This window comes from Rhamphochromis longiceps, linkage group LG12 (genome assembly GCF_057381845.1).
Source record: "Rhamphochromis longiceps isolate RC_006_pf linkage group LG12, R_longiceps_female_GT1.1, whole genome shotgun sequence".
NCBI lineage: Eukaryota > Metazoa > Chordata > Actinopteri > Cichliformes > Cichlidae > Rhamphochromis > Rhamphochromis longiceps.
This window is the reverse complement of record NC_140568.1, coordinates 35,925,658-35,946,191: the sequence shown is the minus strand read 5'-3', so window position 1 is coordinate 35,946,191 and position 20,534 is coordinate 35,925,658. Positions and strand designations below refer to the sequence as shown.

The following is a 20,534-nucleotide window of genomic DNA, read 5'->3' as shown; positions in this document are numbered from 1 at the left end:
CACCGATAAATACAAAGAGAGGTTCTGCTGCAAGATAAAGGACAGATACAGTAAACAGGTGAAAATGGGCACACCATGGAGAAAGCCAAGGGGCTCACGTAGCCTTTGTGGGTGGTGACAGCAGCCACAGCAATCCCAAACTCCATTGATACTGTCACGGCTGGCGGAGGGAGCCGTGTGGTGTGGAGGAAAAGGAGGACCCAAGATGCAGCAAACTGATGATACGAGTGATGTTTTATTTACAAAGGTGGTGGTGACAAAAACAGGCAACGAGGTATGAGTACTTTACAAACGGAAACCTAAACTGGGAGAAACTAAGTGACCAACCTGAGACCATACAAAAGGGGTGCGGGGCAGAGAGACGCAGAGACAGGAACACCATAGAACGCAGAGGTAGACGGATGAATGCAGACGAGCCGACAACAGGCAGGAGAACACACAGGGCTTAAATACACACCAGTAATCAGGGGATGAGGGACAGGAGGGCAACACAGCTGGGAGAAATCAGAACTGACGGGACAGGGGAAATGTAAACTGAACACACTCACATCAGACAGAGACCTTCACAATAAAACAGGAAACTCAGACACGGGGAACCAAACAAGACACAGATCTAAACAGACAGCTTCACAAACAGATGGGGTGACACCATAGACAGACAGATCCAGACGCAGACTCAGAGGCAGACCGAATATAACACAGAACTAAAACAATCATGAAAATGATAACAAACTAAAAGCGCTGGGTCACCGACCCAGGACCATGACAGATACACTGTTAAATGAATTACCGTCAATTATTTTCATTTCCTTTAAAAATTTTCTCTGACAATCTTGGAAAGAAGGCTGTTTGCTTTCTTACCGGGGGTTAGATGAGAAGATCGATCATTAATTTCATCTGTGTGTGCGTGTGTTCAGTAGAGATGATGGATGTGTAGTCTGGCTTATTATAAAGTCTTGAAGCGGTGAGAAACAGTATATAAGCTGCATTTGGACAATTTCAAACCTGTGAGGACAGGATTGTACGGGGGGGAGGGGGCACTACACATAGGGTTTACTTTCATTTATGATTAATCTGACATTAATTTCCTCATTAATTGACTTATCTTGTCTATTAAACCTAGAGCGTAATAGATTTAGTGTTAAATTCAAGTCTGCTGCTGCAAATGCTCTTTTTCATCTTTTTTAATGTCTGACATTTCCTACTGTTTATATCTTTTGTGCTAAATCACTGGTACTGTGGGCAACACATTTTGTTTACCAGTATTTTTACTCTATCTTTAAATGTGGGGAGATAGACCCGATATTTTAAGCAATACTTCCCAAACTGTCAGGATGTTCCTTAGAAGTAAACAATCAAAGCTATCTGTTAGTGTTTTGTGCTTCATCTTGTTGCTGTCTCAACACTGGCTGGCTTTCTCTCCATTAGAAGTAAAATGTTTAAAAGTCCATCTGCCAGCCTGTAGCTCTCCAGTTTCTGGCTCCCTGTAGACCTCCAGAGCCAATGCAGGTGCATTCCTAATGCCATTACTATCTGAAGGACAAATCAACACAGACATATTAAATCCTGCTTGGCTGATTTTTGCACTTTGTTTGCTCTCAATTAGAGACATATGCCACAAGCCCAAACACTGGCGCCTGTTTCATTGTGAACTTTTTCAGTTCCCACAGCAAAGTCTATGACCATACGTGCATCCATATTTAGCAGGCGCGCTCAGCCAGGCACTTTGTGAGCCCAGTTATTCACCCTTGCTAGCTGCTGATTTTCTCCTCTATGACTGTTGCAAATTTACTTTTCTGATAACAATCTGATCCCTGCACAGGATACAGCAAGCGAAGGGTGAGAGTGGTGCCAGAGCACTGTCCAGCATCTTGGGCCAAATCCCTTCCTTGGACCAGGATGATAATACTGATTTGATGAGCTAACAGTGCCTCGCAATTTTACAAATACTGCGAGAAATTATGAAAGAAACAATAGTTGTATCATCTGTAAACCTCACCATGTTGAGTTTGAGCTCCATGTTTAGGACTCCTCCACTGTCTAAAACGGGCATTAGGTTGACGGCGAACACGGCTGCCCTGTCCGGTGGAATCGATATATTTGGACCGAAGAAGACGTAGAAGTGCACAGAAAAAGTGTCCAGCTCATTGCGCAGAGTAGGACGGATCGGCCAGCACTTGTTAGTGTCTGCAGTCGGTGCAAGGTAAATGATGCTGTCTTCTGAGGTGTGCAGGTGACTGCTGTTCTGGGACAGGCTTGGCAGGGCTGCCATTAACAGTGTATCAGATAAGGAGAAACCCATCGCTGTTCCAAAAGACTGAGGCATGTTCATCGAGGAGCTGGGTTGTGCTTGGTCTTTCAACAAACTGGGTTTGGAGCAATCTGTTCAGGAAAAAAAAAGTCAAAACAATGCTGTTATTTAATTTGCACTTATATGCACTATAAGCAACAGAGTCTCTATAAATGTTTGAGCTGGAGCTCTGTGTTTTAGATCCATGCTTACAGGCAGTGTTTATTGTTTGCTATTGTTCCTCAATATCATTTATTCTCTCTCTGCTCTCTTGTGACCCCCGACTGATCACCAAGGCAGCCGCCCACCCTGCTGTTAAAAACTCTGTCTGTTAGAAGGTGGTTTTTTTTCTCACAGAAAGCATTTCATTAATGGGGATTAATGGGTTTTCTTTAAGGTCTTGACATATATGTAAAGCACCCAGAGTAAACCATGTTGTTGTTTGGCACTATATTAATGGAACTGAAACCTAATTATTTAGTTCAGCTGGCTTCCAGAACATATACAACAAGATTCAGTGCTGTGGATTGCCTCTAACTTGATTGTAGACTGTATGTTTTCCACCAACACATAGAAAATCAATGCAAAATGGTCACTGATGTCGAATGGCAAAGTATCATCCAATACCAACAGTCCCCAAGGGGAAAGGATTTCAAAGGCTTTTTAGCTCAACCTCGTTTGCATATTATTGTCTCGAAAGGGTTTGAAGTATTTTGATGTCCGTACAGGCAGGTGGAGAACGCCTAAAAATACTGAATACTGCAGCTGCAGGTAACATTTGTGTAAAATCTGTAAAGCCTCGTAGACGGAGGACAAAGATGGAGCACTTGAAGAATCCTGAAAAAAATCTATAGAAAAATCTATAGAAGAAGAGGCAAATGTCACCCATCTGTCTCAAAAAGAGCCAACCAGTAATTAAACCAGAAGACATGTTAACCAATTACATCATACACAATACAGATCATGATACGTTCGGCTGTGTGGTGGCAGACATATTAACTTATTTCTGTGATGATATAGATAAGTCCACCTTTTGTTTTTCTTGGCTTTCTGTATCTAAGATGTGTATTCGCATTGTATTTATTCAGTCCTGAAACCGAGTAGGTTTTTAAATTAAGCTGTAAACCTTCCATATTGATGTATATTTAGGTCTTGGTGACCACTACAATTAAAGTAAAAGTCTCTTATTAAAGTCTCTTTTCATTCATTTAGATGGGCAGTTGCTCTTATCCAACAAAAATGGCTGCTGAGAGGCAAGACTAAATGTATATACACAATAAGTACTGTACTGTATTTGTGTGGGCGGCTTTCCCCCCTTTGATTTAGAGCATAACACATGAACCCTGTTCAGTTGTCTGCTGAGGACAGAAAAGCTGCAGTGATGAAATGCTTTATAAACAGCAACAATAAATAATAAAGTGCAACCTAGTTTTATCACACTTTGTATTACTAGCGACCGTGACACCTGTAAATTGGACCAAATTCAACTATGGGCACATATTTCTGAGACAGCTCATAACAACAATAACCAATAACAGAAAGAAAGGTGAGGACTCCAGATGGTCTCCTCCCTCAACCTGAGCTGTTCTCCAATTTAAATCCACAAAAGGTCAAGTAAGATCTGCCTGGCAGACAGGAGGAGAGACAGAGTGTGAATAATTAGTGTCTGTGTTGCCATAGTAACAAAGTGCACTGTACAGTGCCGAGCAAAGGGAGGGGATCGCTACATGGAAGTGGACGTCCCACAGATTTGTGAGCTATCCCCATTGAGGGAGCATAAAGAGTATCTTGGTTCTCCACAACCCAAAAACAGCATGTAGCACTTAAGGATGGTATCATTTGCCTCTTAGCAATCCTGCACGAATCACCTCAGTTTGGGTTCCAGTCTTTTCTTGAAGAAGCCTCTTGATGATCTGACTGTGTCTGGCATCCCTTATCCCATCAAACATAAACTGTCAGATGCATGAGCATTTTGGACAGTCTTTGAAAAACATTTTCTGATTTGTGCTTAGATAAGAGTAGAACAGCCAAGATTTAGTCTTTTATGTGCATCTGAAAGCCATAATCCTCTATACTTTGACTGCATACCTTTGAATACTTGATATGGCATGCTGCAGAGATCCACTCTGAGCTTTTGTTTGGCCTAATTTATGAGGTAAACCACCCAAGCTTGGTCTTTTAAAGCAGCAGGAAGAAAAATAAATAAAATTGCAGACAAACTGCTCATGGATAAACACCGCAATTTATCTGCAGATAATAAGAAAAAAGAGAAATCCAACCGATAAACATCTAGTAAAGCAGTAAAATACTTTAATTGGCAAAATTGGTAAAATAGTTTAATTCAAAAACCTCACAGTGTGAAAAACCTTCAGTTCATTTATAGATCTCCAAATCACAATCACAACAGGCGCTGAATATGCCGTGTCATTAAACATTAAAGGGTAATTTAAATCAATCTATAACACTAATGCACAAAGATGTCTTCACTTTAAAATGTAAATGTAAATTTAAACAGAATACATTTTTTATTTATTAATTTTAAATCTCCATATCTATAAAGGTCAAATCATGAAATTTAGGCAAAACAGAAGGTAAGGGGTTTGTTTTTTTGTTTTTGTTTTTAAATCAGCATCTCAATTTTTAGTTTAATCTAACTCAATATTTTTTTATGTCATTTAAAGCGCACTTTTTTTATTCTTTGCAATTGCTTTTCCAGCACTTGTCCAATTAAACACAATAGATAAACCAGGTTATTAAATATAAAACTAATATTGGTTTGCAATATTTTACTTTCATAAGTTTAAAATCCAGATAAAAAATACAGCTTAATGATGAAATTCTCTAAAAGAAGAAAGAATATATGTGTTTTGTTATAACCATTTTATAAATTTTTTGATCTTTTAATATCTAAATTAATATAATGACAGACATTAAAGACTTTATTCAAATTTAGATGGAAATAATTTATCATTGATGAATGTACTGAATCTGAAACCGAGGAGGAACTATGTTACACCTGTGCATGTTCCCTCTTAAGTGGACCTGAAAAAGGTATAACAGGAACAACTACTCTGTCTGCAGCTGTCTGTGTCTCCATTCACAGCAGAGCACCATCCCCATCTTCAGATGCTTCATTAGAGCTGCTTTTGTAGTCCTTTCTGCCATCTGTTGTCTTTACTTAAAAGCATGTTCAACTGGGCTGAAATCAGGGGAATGTTACGGCTATTTAAGAACATTACATTTCTTTGTTTTTAGAAGCTCTTGGGTTAGTTTGCAGTATGTTCTGAGTCAATATCCCTCTGTGGATCACTTCAGTTTTGCAGCATTTGACTGAATCCCATGAAAAAACAAAACAAAGGCTATATCACTATACACTTCAGAATTTGCTCGACTACTTCTCATCATCAAAATACTGCACTGACCCAGTTCCACTGGTACCCATGCATGCCTATGCCATCAAATTGGCTCTACCATACTTGACAGATGATGCGGCATGCTTTGATCATAAGCGCTCCCTTTCCTTCTCCATACTCTTCTCCTGCCATCACTCCGCTAGTAGTTTGATTTGTATAAAGAATACTGGTCCCGAACTGGACTGGCTTTTTAAGATATCTTTGAGTTAAGTCTATTGTGGCTTTTCTATTCTTGAGCGTTCCCATACTGAGATAAACTATCTTTTGAATGGTAAATGGTCTGTATTTATATAGCGCTTTACTAGTCCCTAAGGACCCCAAAGCGCTTTACATATCCAGTCATCCACCCATTCACACACACATTCACACACTGGTGATGGCAAGCTACATTGTAGCCACAGCCACCCTGGGGGGCACTGACAGAGGCGAGGCTGCCGGACACTGGCACCACCGGGCCCTCTGACCACCACCAGTAGGCAACGGGTGAAGTGTCTTGCCCAAGGACACAACGACCGAGACTGTCCAAGCCGGGGCTCGAACCGGCAACCTTCCGATTACAAGGCGAACGCCCAACTCTTGAGCCACGATCGCCTCACTGAAGTTGCTGACTACTTCAACATGTCTTTGGATCACATAAGGAGCTCTGTGAGCATCTACCAAGTGCAAATACCAATTCAAGTACAGACCTTGTATCTTCTTAATTTACAGGGAATTAATGCGGATTTGGGTTTTACCTGGCCATGACACTCCTTATCAGTCAGCTGTCCAATTATTTTTAAATCCATAAAAAGGAGTGACTACGCAAAGGAATATTAATTTAAAAAATGTCTATATGGTAATTCGTTTATGGTTAATGCAGTGTTATTATTAAAACCCCTGATTTAAAACGAAAAGTCTAATCTCAGTCAAACCTCAGTTGCAACATTATAAACGGTCACTGTCTAAAGGCAGATTTCCCCCAGACGTCTGTGGGAAATCTGCCTTGTAACTTATGACGTAACAGGAAACGCTTCTTAACCTTGCGATGTAACCTACCAAGCCATTTAGTTGTTGTGAGATGTATTGACCTGTACCATAATATACACATGTAGTTACATTTTTCATAAGATTAAAAGGGGTTTCCAGCTATGTTGTAAGTTACAACAGATTTCCTGCAGAAGTCTAAATCAGGCTTTACTGATCTATCTGAATGACCAGAAGCAAATAGCAGTGAAAGTTATGTAATATTAACCAACAAAATCCATATTCTGACTTTATGACTTTTTAACTTCAGGTCTGAAGCTTATTGAAATGATTGTAATTGAAATGATTTTTTATGTGTTTATAATGTGTTTATTCTGATATAAATAAAGAACACAAATTTGCTACAAACAACTGAAATTAACATTAGCCAGAAAATATGGCAAAAAAGCATCACACTCACCTGTGACCTGCACCCCGATGCGGAAGTAGACGTCAGAGTTACTTAGATATCTCTCCACCAGGATATAATACCATTGCTCCCAGGCAGGTACAAGGGTGACTAATTCACAAGGGTTCCACTCCCTGCAGTCGAGGGCACTTGAGTTATGCACTGGCGGTGCCCGCGCTCTTATCTTCAGCACCACGGGACAACTGTCACTACTCTTGTTCTTGGTGCTGCAGTTTACCAGCTGAACCTTCACCTTTGATATATAATTGGGGATGAACACTCTGCACAGGCACACATAAACACATGTTTTAGGCATTATACCACACAATAAAATGTAGACCTCTACTGAGTAAACATAATGTAAGTCAGCTTCATTGAAATAATTGTCTTTTAGATTTGTTGAATGTTGTGTATCACATCTATTCTGCAAAGGCTTCTATGTTAAATCTATATACTATATATTTTATCATGAGAAAATTAAGATAAAAATAAAATATAAATAAAAAATAAATATAGTATTATAGTCCCTTCACATCATTTATGCAGCACTCATAATAGCAGCTCTCCTTCCTTTAGGCACCATCGCGAAGACCATGAAAAAAATGAAGATTAACCTTGGAAGCAAAATCTTATTATTCCACTCAAAAGACTCAAAGTAGGTGAAGTTGATAAAGGTGTGCAAACTAATCACACACAGGAATTGCACCTTTTAAAATGAAATTGCAAGATACATTAAAAAAACATAACTTAAGAGGCAGATGAAGGATTAGGCTGGGGAAGTGTTATGCTGCAAAAAATAAAAATAAAACGCAATTTTCTCCTGGTGTCTTTTCTCAAAGTCAAGCCCCTGTCAGGTTTCTAGGAGCCCACGTAGGTGACTTACTTATAAAGTGCAGATCTATTATGGACTGGGATCATCTGGTCAATGAAGTATCCAGGGTAAAGTACTGAAATCCCAATCAGCCTCTGAACAATGAGCTGAGGCTGGAACAGATACTGGCATTCCTCAGACAGACCCTACAAAGATAAAGCAGCAGTTGTTCAGATTGTATTTTTGTGGTTAACTCACCAATTTTTTAAAAAGCTGGTAAAGAGGAGATTAGATATCATTCAGACCGACTGAAAATTCCTAATGGACTGTGTGCATTAAGCCTGTCAGCCTCCTGGATTAATATCATTCCGTCCTCCCCCTCCCTGCCACACAGCGTAACATGCACCCACTATTTCACTTGTGTTGTTCTGAACCATTAACGCTTGATGTGCATTACTTTGTGAGATGAGCCGAGTAGACAGACTGATTTAGAGCCAAGAGACCGTGCATTAGTTTCTACACATGATGTGCTGTAAAATTTGTTTGTAAAATGAAGAGAAGCCTTTTGCACCTGATTCAACAGGACAGGTGTGAATGCCAAATTAGGCCCTTCGTTTCTGTCAACTGATCATTGACCCCTCCTGCTCTCGAGTCACAATTACTGTGGCATGTCATTAGTCTGGAAGCTGCTGGGGTGACCCTTTGATTTATTACAGCCTGTCGCTTGGACATGCACATGCACCTTGTGCTTGAATAAAAGCTCAACCAACGTGGGCTTTTGAGAGCAAATGGTTTTACACTGTGAGCCCAAACGGTTTTGATGTTCAATAGCTTTACATTTGACCTTCTTCATACCAAAAGCGATGTGGGCATTCATTCATTTTCCACAGAATTTCACTCTTGGCAAGATGTTAAAGCCTCTAAAACTCCATTAGAGCCATAAAGCACTAAACCTCCCTAATGAAACCCTGTCTAAATGCATTATTTTAGCTCCTTCAGTCACAGCTGCCCACCGAGACGATGTAATTTTAAGGTTCGCTTTGGAATATACAGTATGTCAAAGTTTATCAGGCATACATGGAGAGCTGCAAAAAAACAAAAACCTTTTAGAGCTTGTGTTCTCAACTCTGTTCAATTGTATGCTATTGTATTTGAGTCAGCAGTAAGTATTGTTGTATTGCTGCTGCACTGAATTGACAGGACATAGTACCTGTCAACACATTCTCATCCCAAGGTGTCAAATACAATGGTTTGCCACTGGCATCACAGAGATAAGCAGAAAGCTGTCCCCTTTCCTTGGAAAAGGTGTAGCATTGGCCTAGAGGTTTGTTAGCAAGTAGACCGTGGCTTGTACCTTATTAGGGAACTTTTGCTGACTTGTTTTCTTTTCATTTTTTTTTCATTTGCACTCACGTTTTTATCTTGTATAGGTACCACAACTACCTGTTTAAGTTTAAAAGAACGTTTTACAAATGTACCTCTTCACAATATTAGCCCTTCGTTTATAAAAATGCTCAAGGGCATCCAGTGCGCTCTACAGAGACATATAAAAAGGGTATTACAGAACTCCAATTTTGCTCTGTAAAGAGTAGCATATTCTATTTGCAATAAAGGACATTTCAGCAAATGCAGTTATTCTCTTTGACTCTGTTTTCAGTTGCTAAATCCTTACTTACTCTTAAGATTGGTATTAAACTGAGATAGTTATAAATGCGTCACACATCTCCCTTTTCTGCTTGCATTGCTTCCAATTGTGTCTATTTTCTAAAGGAAAAACATCTTAGTTGCTAGAAAATTGCTTCAGAAAGCAAAATTTTAAAAGGTTTGTTATTTCCATCTACAGAGTGTGTCATTGGAAGCTGGTCACATTTGAGCCATGGTGGCTTATATCCCCAAATCCCCCAAAACAAACCAATTCTTCTGTATATGTGATGCTGCTGGCAAGTTCTGATTATATTTTTGATTGTTGTGTATTTCAGGTGCACTTTTGCCAGTCAGTGGAAACCACAAAGCACAAGTGAACACCATGCCAGTGACACATAAATTCCCTGAAATGGAAATCAGCAGGTGTTTATGCAGCCAAATAGGAGAACACGATGAGATGAAGAAAAACTCTCTGACACTGTTCAGCCTCTTTAGGTTCTGCAGTACATACTGGAATACTAATGCCAAGGATCACTTAAATCATTTTTATTTTATTTATTTTTTTTCCCGTCACAAAGGGGAGTTAAGCAAGCATGAAGAAAATGATTTAGATATCATTAGAGTTATGATACATAACACTTACATTTTACCAGTCATAAGTGGTGAATGATGTGTAACACAAACATGATGCAGTCTTTTCATTTACAGCTCTAAACAACTGATGCTGGGTGCAGAGGGGTTTCTATTTTTCACAGCGTGGATGTAACGCTGGCAATATTGGTCTAGTGGTTCAGTAGTAAGAGAGATTCATTCGGAGTATTTGTTTTCAGTAAAGCTGTAGGAATTCTGGTGTTTATTTGTGATAAATGTGCAGGCTCACCTTGACTGAGATCTTGCCTTCATCCTTAGGTAAATGTGCCGCCAGGAACCAGTCTCCAGGGAGAGGGCTGGTCACGTTGAATGCTCCTGTTGTACGGTTTGGAAGAGTCCAGGTCAGAGTCACAGCAAAGGACCCTGGGATGACTGTATCCCGAGGGAAGCGGGTGAACAGGGGGTTGATTACTGGAGGAGCCCCGGACCTGAAGTACCTATTAATCACAAAGCCACAGTTCAGCCTCCTTAGGCCTAATACTGTCATAAACAACAAGAACATCTGCTAAATATTAAAGTTATCCATGGGAACAGCTAACAGCAGAAGTACAGCTGGCATCCTATACACAAATAAGAATCACAGCAACAAGTTCTCAGACCACACGTCTTCAAAAATATTATATATTTATACACCAGACAAAGATGTTTCAAGCAAGGAGTTAATTTATTCAGCACATATCCATCTTTGACCTTTCTTTTGATCTCAGCTATGCACCTGTAGAGCATTGACTGTATCGCGCACAGTTATGACACCACCACACTGACAATCCAGACAGACAGGCATATAAACACCTGCCAAAGCACTCAAAATGGTCTTTGTTCTGGTTTCTGCTAGAGCAAGTGATTCCAAGGCCATGTTTCTGTATGACAAACACACACACACACTCACAGCTGGTACCGTTTCAGATACAGAACATTAATAATAAGCTCTTCATATCTGAATGGAACAAACGCGTCCATTATTTCAGACGCTATATCACTGAGACACAGGAGACTGACAAAAATACATAAAGCTTCATACAGCTAACGGCTTCACAGTTTCTCCTTGCGTGTAGGCTATAACCCCTTATTTTTCTAAATGTATTTAAGATGCTTATAATCAGCTGGAGAAGAAGAACACTTCAGTTGGAGAACAACAGCAGAACAGTGTTAAGCCAAACTCGGTGTCTTACACAGTCACATTGCGGTTCGGGCAGCTGTCTCCAAACGTGCCCCCTTGCTCCTTGAAGGTGATGAGATTCCATACGGCCATCATGGTGTCGTCAGGCACATTGAAGTGGAACAGTTCCACACTGGCGAAGGAGTTGAAAGCACTCAGCTTACGAGGCGTACGGGTGAAGTATTCAGTCACAAAAAGGCAATCTGCAGGGAAGAGAATAAGAGGAATGTGTCCCAAAAATATTTGTGATGGTGGATAGCCTTTAAGCCTTATCGAGCCATTACTCTGCTTTGTCACAACTAAAAGTCACTTTCAACATACTGACGTGCGCATCATGTTTGGCATGTTACCAGATTAGTTTAGAATGTTACCAATTTGATCTGGTAACATTTCTTTTCAATGCATACAAACTATAGCTGAGGTTAATGGAAGTTGCAAGAAAATAAAAACGTGACCTAATAATGGTATTATATGAAAAGTCAGGTGATCAAAGTGATGTAGTGTCCAATGCAGGGCACTATATCACAGGGTGGAAAACAGTTTTACTGCCACTATTACTTTAAAGTAACAACGTCCTATAAATCTTGAAGCAAAGTTGCAATGAAAAGATAGACAAGACAGGCGGGTGCTTTGCTTTACTCTGAAGTGCAGTGGTTGGTTTGAGGAAGAGAAACTTTGACTCAACTGACTGAACATCCCATATGCTTTGACTCATGGTTGTAGCTGGGAAACTTAAAACTAAAAATGACATCCATACTGCATGCTACATACTACAGAAGGACTGCAGAGTGTACTATTATAATCTATTAAATGTGTTGCACAGTGTAGTATGACTGCTAAGCTGGAAACAACCCTGGATTTATTTGTATGTTCATGTATTCAGTGTATCTATAGCTCCACGGACATTTATGGTAGCCCATGAAATAACTGTCAGCACATCTCAATTAGGAAAGCTGTGTGCTTGGAACAACCATCTCACTAACAGACCAATATCAACATCGTTGAAAGCATTGAATCATGATTAAAGCTGTTGCTTACAAAGAATAAATATTTAATTATGAACATTTCCCAATATGCCTGTACTATCACTGCTGTGACTAGAGAGCAGTTTTAAGGTGACTCGCTGTAATGACTTACAGAGTTTCACCTCAGAGGCAGCAAATTATTTCTTTAAGAGGTAAATAATCAAAATATGTGATTAAAGACTTTTAACTCCTTCAAAAGAAGCTGCGGGAGACGGATATATGCAGGCTCACTCGCGTCCTGCATAATGTCAAATCCTTGGATTACACCCACCAAAGCCTCTCCATATAAATGCAGCAGACAAGCAGCAGGTGTAATCTGCCACATTACCTACATGAGCTGGGCTGGCATCAAGCACAGCCAGCGGGTGGGCAAAAAATGGGGGAAATTGTGTGCAAGTCACTTAATTGCTACACTAGAACATAAAGCGTCTTTTAGGCGAGGCGTTATCATAAATATAAACTCAAGTAGGTAGAAAAGAAGGCAGCAGATTATTACGAGAATAATGCGGTGGCACTTTGATGTTTCACTGGAGGAAAATGCTTCCACTTGTGGCGCATTCGCTTTCTGCGTGTCAGCCATTAAAATTGCAATACCTGTGGTGACATTGTTTGGGTGTTCTTTTTGTCTCACCTACAATTTGTACAAAAATATAAATAATTTCACACCACTGTTTTCAGAATACAGTGAATCTAAAAATGATGACAGTAAAATAACAAAACAAAACAAAACAAAAAATGATAAATAAAACGAGTGAAAAGGCAATGAGGTGCAGACGTGTAAAGAAATAGGTTGTCTTGAATGCGCAATACTTTCTTATGTTTGCGTAAAAGGAGCAAAACAGCTCTTTTCTGTTCTTTTCTCCCCCCACGACATTATCCACTCACCTATGGAGGCAACCTTGAATACTAAAGATGTACTACGGAAGCCGAAACTGAGAAGAATGAAGTGGTTTGCTGTCAAGAGTGAAATCCTAATCCCATACAAAGCTCCAGGTCTTTATTTGAGCCTCATTCCAGCCTTTTGCTGGACTGTTATCTCTGGTATATGTGAGCCTTCTTTACATTAAGATTCTTCTTTGCCCTTTCATTAACAGACTGTGACTGGGGTCACAGCCTGAAGTGCTATAACTCAAAAGGGTGAGTTTGGCGCTAACAGTGCTGGAGTCTGCAGTAAGCCTACAGTCACTGCTTGGCTGATTAGAAAGAAACAGACATGATTTTTTCTTTCCATTTACAGATTGCAGCTAAGCCCACAAAAAGTGTAGTTACAGTGGATCGGTCAGAAAGAGGTTTAAAAAAAGAAGCACATCTAGAAGTAGGACTGTGAATGGTGATTACGCTATTCAAGAGGAATCCTTAAATCAGAATTAATTGCTAATCGTCACTTTTTCCAGGTGTCATAATCTAAGGTACATGAAAGCCACCATTCATCATCAAAACTACACCTTCACACAGTCTCTAGATCACTAACAGAGGGTCAGGGCTGTCACAGTGGGTCAAGAGATGGTAGAGGGAACTAAGAAAATCAAACTCTTCCTTTTTAAAAACCTTTGCTTATTGTCATTTTGCCTCTTTACTGGCACAAACTAAAATCTTAGAGGGGTTTATAGCCAAAGGATTTTAAAAAATCGTTTTTCCTAAGCATAGCTTTTAATCATCATTTTTATCACAAGTTAATATTTAAGGCTTGATTTTGCTTACACGTGTTAATTGCATCAGTGTCTTGCAAGTACTGAATATCCTGAAACAGGGTGCGTTTCTTTGGCAACTGTCACAGCCTCGCGTTTACATTTTTATAGTTGTGATTTCCAATGCTCTCTAATGTGCAAGCTATACAGAGGTGGTTACCGTCACACTTAATTGACAAGACAGGCTACGTGTCAAACACGTCGAGATCTCAAGATCTGAGGTTGTTGTGACAAAATGAATACAGAAAATTAGAATAATGAACTGACATATCTATTTTCAAGCTACGCGTGAAAAGCTCCGGGCTCGGTGACACTCCAGCAGCCACGCACAGAGACTTCACTTAAGTCTGAAGGTGTAAACATGCCAAAATATCTAAATATGCTTGTTTGTTTGCCAGCCAAATAAAGACGTTTCATTTGAAGATAAAGGCAGCCGAGTGCTTACAGGCTTTCTCATAGTGTGGTTCTGGATTCAATAATCTCTTCAATGAGCACCTCCCTACCACTGTTTTACTCTGTTAGAGGCTTAATATAGACATAATCCTGCTTTTTGTCATCTCAACATGGGATTTATCCATTAATACTTAGCTGGGCTGTCTTTAAACTTTATTTTTTGGAACAGCAAAAAGTAATTGCTGCTTTTCGAAATTCCTCCTCCTCTAGCAGATTTTAAAATCTCTCTCAAAAAAAAAAACAGCTGCTAAAGATCAACCATCTGGAACAAGAGCCACTAAATGACACCAAATTTAATACTGGCCAGCGATAAAGTCAAATTTTGAGTCGACACTATTCTCTCCTCCATCCTCCTCACATCCACCTACAGAAACAAACGCCTCGAAGATAACACGCAGCCGTAAAGATTACTGGACCTTCCACTTCCACAATGGGAGATGCAGACACCAGAGATATTAAACATTAACAATTCATACACATCTAAACATGCACAATCTGCCTGGCAATCAAGTGGGTTAACATAAATTATTTTATGGTAAAGAATAAGCTCTAATTCTCTGTTGTCTCTGTTTTACTGAGATATATCCAAGAAAGCAGGGGGGAAGGGTAAAGTGGGTAAACTGGGCTTTCTGTCTAAAGCCAAATATGTCGAATGAGTTACTAGAATTGATAAAGCAAAACAGCAACAAGTCAGACAGACCTGTATGGTCCTTAGTGGCCACAGCCAGTACAGTCTGTGCTGTAGGTATGGATTCATTGTTATCACACAGGGAGATTTTTGTTGCACACCTCAGTCTTGAAGCAGCAAAGAAATTTTCATGGATAGACATTTAAAAAAAGAAAACAAATCAAGGAGGATACGCTTAGGTTCTTCTTTTTTAAGGAAACAGATAGAGAGAAATAATGAGAGCATGCTGCACTTTTCATACATTTAAAAACCTAAAAACAACTTGATTTTACAAAAGTCAACTTCAAAATTGTCCCATTATCCAGTTAAACCAGTTTAGTCCTCATCTCCTATCAAAGCAGGTTAAATTTAAGACGGGAAACAAGAAGGTTTGACTTAACCTTTCCCTTTATCCCATTACTATGGTCACATTTTGTAGTCAGCCGTGCCAGCGTGCACTAACTTGGCTTTGAGCCTTCACGTCTCCGCAAAACGAGAACAAATGAAAGGTAACAAGAGTCAACACGTCCGGACTGATCGGTTTTCTTGTGACCACATTTAGACCTCCGTATCGTAGCCTACAACCTATAGGAGCTTCACTCAGTGCATTGTGAGCCATAATTAGCAGCATCCTTCCCCATACGTAACGTAACCGAAGCAGGTCCGTGTTCAGGAAAACCGTTTTGTCAGTGGCCGAGACTGAAAGCAGCAGCTGTGGATGTTTCGGAGACTGAATTGAAGCCAGAGACAGGATGAGATGCTGCCGCCGCTGCTGGGAGGATTTCAGCACCCCGACAAAAGGAACAGCTCCGCGAATCAAACACTCACTGAATGGAAACTCACCTCCAACAGCGCAGAGATAGGTGTAAACAAGCAAGAGGAGCCTCGGAGGGCTACATCCTGAGCCCAGGCGCTCCAGTTGCCACATCGTTAAAAGCAGAATATTTTGTGAGGGGCTCCAGCCCGAGTGCAGTTCTCAGACGCTCTGCTGGTCTACATTTTTTCAGATATTTGCCAACGACCAGCTGTTTGTGCATGACGTCATTCAGACGACGACGGGACAGCGCCTCCTCTTTGGCTTTGATTTGACAACCTCAATATGTCGACTTATTTCATTGGACCTCCGACCCTGTCAGTCCGGGGATAGTGCAGACGTAGATTGCACCACAAGGATTCACACTTCGCCGTCCTGGCCACCCGACACGGGCACGAGTGAGGTGTGAGGCTGCAGCTGCCCCTCGAGCCTGCAGCCTCTTCTGCCAGGACCCAGGACACAAAGTTGGTACTTTGGAGGAATGGAAGACTTCATCTTATGTGGTCGTGCACAAGCCTCAAAACTAATAAAATACGATTTCCAGCGATTAATAAATTCAAAGCAACTAATTTGGGTTTCTGTTAGACTAAAAAAAAAGTAAAAGTGCAGCAACTCCACGTGTCAGTCTAGTTTTAAAAAACTAGCAATATACATACTCCTTAAAATATAACATATTACGTGAGCATAAATAAAATGAAAGGCTAAAAGGATTTATTTTAATGATTCATAGTGGGCTCAATTTGGGCCTCAAATATAAAAGCAGTCAAACCACAGTTAACAAAGCACAAGTGGACAATGAGTCATTACATTTATCCAGTGAAAAATATTTAAAAGTGAATGAATACACAAAATATACTTGAGGAGTTTGAATTTTTCATTTTAAGGATCACGTGGTCATCGGGTGACGTGTTTGTCAGACAATCATCATGCTACCACCAGGACACTGCCATTAAGAATGACTCAGATTTTTATTTCTAGGCCATGGGGTGACATGAATCATAAGTGTCCCAGCTGATTTATTGGGATTGAGTATAATTGATCTGTCATCAATGAAACATTAAACTAAAGCACTAGAGCTGAGCTAAAAGAAAATGTGTGGAGGGTAAGAATGTCAAAAGAATGTTACTGATGTGCCCAACAAGATGTAACTCTACTCATCTAACACTAACTCACAAAGACTTTAATAAATCCAACACACAGGATGGGTGCCAGTTAAATTGCCTAGGGTTTAATTTAAGCAGCAAACTATAGAGTACAGAGTAGCTGAATTTTGTCTAAATTCATTTATGACTAGTACACAAAACAAATATTTGCTTTTTTACATCAGGTAGCTGGCATAGTTTGACATTTCACTGATCTAAAACAGAGAAATCCACTTTCTTCTTATCCTTGACCAAATAAAAGTCAAAGGTTTGACTATGTTACAGAACAAGGTGGGCGAGAAACAAACAAATTCAACACTGGAACCTGAAGTAATAGTGATTGTGGAGGAGCAGAGAGCTAAATAGTTACATATTCTTTAGTTGAAGATTGTATTCAAACTACAATCTAAGTAAAAACTGAGTGCAGAGGTGTAAGATATGCTATGCAAATGTGGTTTCTTATAATTACTTTCATGTGGCGATGGAACAATGCAGCAAATAATAAATAAATAAAAAAATTTAAATCTTTGGTTTGTTGCTATGATTCAGTGCAGTGTCTGCAGCAGCCATAGTTTACTCTGAAGCCTTCCTCGAAAGATTGCCAGACTCCCTAGATACCACGACCCACGCATGGCAACCCACTGTGTATGGCCGGCCTCTCTATGAGGTACCACAATATTCAACTAAGGTACTGTTCTGTTTCACTGCGACTGACTGAAACTGCCTCTTTTAAAGCCGGCCTTTTCTTCTTTAGCTCTTTCAATGCATTTTGTTTGTGAAGGCGCTCTATACACAGACTCGATTTAGCACACAGGCACAGACAAGATGCACAGCACTCACACAAAAGAGACACAGGAAAGTATATGCTTATGGTTATCTAAATCAGTGCTGCCAGTGGCCAGGTCATGAAAAATCTGCCTCTGTCTTGGAAATTATCCCAACTACCTCTTATTCCTTTGAATCCTAGGAGAAGCTCACATCCTCAGAGGCAAAACGTTTCATAAGTTTAATTGCTACTGTAATTAAAAGTAGTTCAAGTCAGTAGGAAAGATCACTAAGGCTGTAAATAAACAGCTTCAACAAAAGCGAGTGCACACCTGTACCACTTATGTATCACATGTGAAATGAGTCAAAACTGGATCACCTTGCAGTAACTGCATTAACAGACCTCACAGGATGAATTCAATCCAACAAAAGTCACTACACCTTTCATTGTGGAAATTTAAAGCTAATACTTATTTATTTTTTAATAACACTCTCAATCCTTTTTATTGTGAAAGACACAAACATTATAGAAGCTCCTGGAGAGAAATAGTTGAGTCTGTCTTTTCCAGAGAGAATTGTTATTCTACATTTCTCTACTTTCTACTACAGAGGTATTCTGATCCAGGCCAGGCACATGCTTGAGCATTTCATAGTTTTTATTTTTTAAGAACACTTGTGTGAAACTCTTTTGCTGTGCGCTTTGAATTGTTGTCATGTTACACTATTCTTCTTCTGGCAGGCTTCTGGAGACAGGGAATTATCTAGTTCACGAGAATTCATGGTGCAATCTACAAATGTCACCTCTCCAACACCTTTTGCACTCACCAATAACATCAAACTTTGCTTCACTGTCAGGACAATGATTTCAGTCATTGTTCCAGGCCAACATCAGGCCAAACATGCCGGAATCGATCTGAGCCAAACAAAGCTCTCTAGGTCTCATGTGACTAAAGAATTTGCTGCCAATATTCAAGCTACTCTTTATGCTCTATAGCAAAGTTTTATATTGCAGTCTTGTGTCCTTTGTACTAAGCTTTTCAATGGAGACAGATTTCCATTGAAAACCCCTGTGCCAAGGCTGAAGCACTTGACCATCTGTGCTTCAGTGCTAGATTGTAAGTGGTGCATTATCTGTGGAATCATTCTAGGATGACAGCTACTGCACCTCTGATTAGAGTTATTATGCCCCACTCTTATCTTCCTGATTACTGTCACAACTGTGTTTCAACTGATTTTTAGTTGGTCACTGAATCAGATTTTTAAAATTCCATCAGGTGGTTCTTCCCATGAGGAACCATGGTGCAGACATGGAGATAGACAAAGGATATGTCCAAGAGTCGACTTACACATGAGTACTCACCTTCATTTCAGTATTTTCTTTTTAACGTTTGTGTCGGCGATTGCAAGGATAGTCACTTTTGTTGCATTGCATTTCTCCTTTGCCGGATCTACTTTCAGTAGAGTTCTTCTACAGCGTATGCTTTTGATTGTTTGAATCTGTGCTTCAGCTGGATTAGTGCTTTGTTGTCCTGTAGACTCATCTGCTGGCATCCTGTTATTTAACTATTCTTGGTCTGCTCCCATCTTACTTACTGACCTACATCAGTCAAAAATGCGTAGGAAGTTACTGTCTTCCCTCCCAAGACTTAGTTCTTTTATCCATCCCCAAAGCCTCTACTGAATTTGAGAGAGAGAAAAAAGTGTTTTCAAATATGCTGCTCCATCTGCTTGAAATCTGCTGCAAAACCAACTAAATCTTAGGAAGCTGAGCTCACTAAATATGACTAATCTGAAATGACTTGAAGGCTGTCACACCTGTCTAACTAGACATTGACCTACAGTGAAACACATTTTTCAGGTATTTCTATAGTGATATTTTTAATCTCAATACTTCATTTCTTTAATGTATTATGCGTGTGTTGTTCTGTGACTGTTGATTTCTATCTTGTGGAGGACGCTCTTCCAAAAAGGATTCTAGATCTCACGTGCATATCTCCTGGTTAAAAAAAAAAATGGAACAAAAGTAAATTTGACATTTAAGTGATATTTCACTCTCTGATGTATACTCTATGTTAAAACATTCTTAAAATAGGACTTTTCTGAATCATTATGGCTTTTTTACTTCAGTAAAAACTTTGAAGAAGGGTCCATTGTGCTCGGTAAGTCCTCCTACAGTGACATTTGGTGGAACACGAAGGAAGAAATAACCAGCAAACCAGTTTTAAAAAGTGTGTGTGTGGGTGGCATACACATGCATACACACACACCTTCCACACATATCATGGCCTGAGTATTTTTGCTCTCCCCAAAGTGAGGCTCTCACAGCCTCAGTATACCAGGCACACAGTCATACACAGAGGAGCATGAAGGGCTTCCAGTTAAGCATTTTAACCACCTGGCTTCATACAAACATTCAAATCTACTCCTGCACCAAATCCCTGGGTTCTGAAAATCCTTCGGAGGAAAACCTAACTTGTTGCAAGGGGGAATTCAGATGGTCTATACCAATATGTGAACATATCAACTGTGTGCAACATGTTCAATTAAAAAGATAAATTGACAAAATGAAAAACCGGGAGGGCGGGAAAGAGAGGCTGGCCA

The 20,534-nt window shown here is 39.9% G+C and overlaps 1 protein-coding gene across 1 annotated transcript in view; it reads right to left on the bottom strand.

The window, feature by feature from the left end:
• The window catches only part of tmem8b (transmembrane protein 8B), a 35,572-nt gene extending 19,361 nt beyond the window's left edge, over positions 1-16,211 (bottom strand). Inside the window, exons 1-6 of the mRNA XM_085427041.1 lie at positions 16,056-16,211; positions 11,393-11,582; positions 10,450-10,657; positions 7,998-8,131; positions 7,127-7,395; positions 2,000-2,382 (exon numbers count right to left, since the gene is read on the bottom strand). Coding sequence (XP_085283167.1) covers positions 2,000-2,382; positions 7,127-7,395; positions 7,998-8,131; positions 10,450-10,657; positions 11,393-11,582; positions 16,056-16,140 — 1,269 coding nt within the window. The 5' untranslated portion in view covers positions 16,141-16,211. The remainder of the gene's footprint in view (positions 1-1,999; positions 2,383-7,126; positions 7,396-7,997; positions 8,132-10,449; positions 10,658-11,392; positions 11,583-16,055) is intronic.
• Between the last annotated feature and the right edge of the window lie 4,323 nt (positions 16,212-20,534).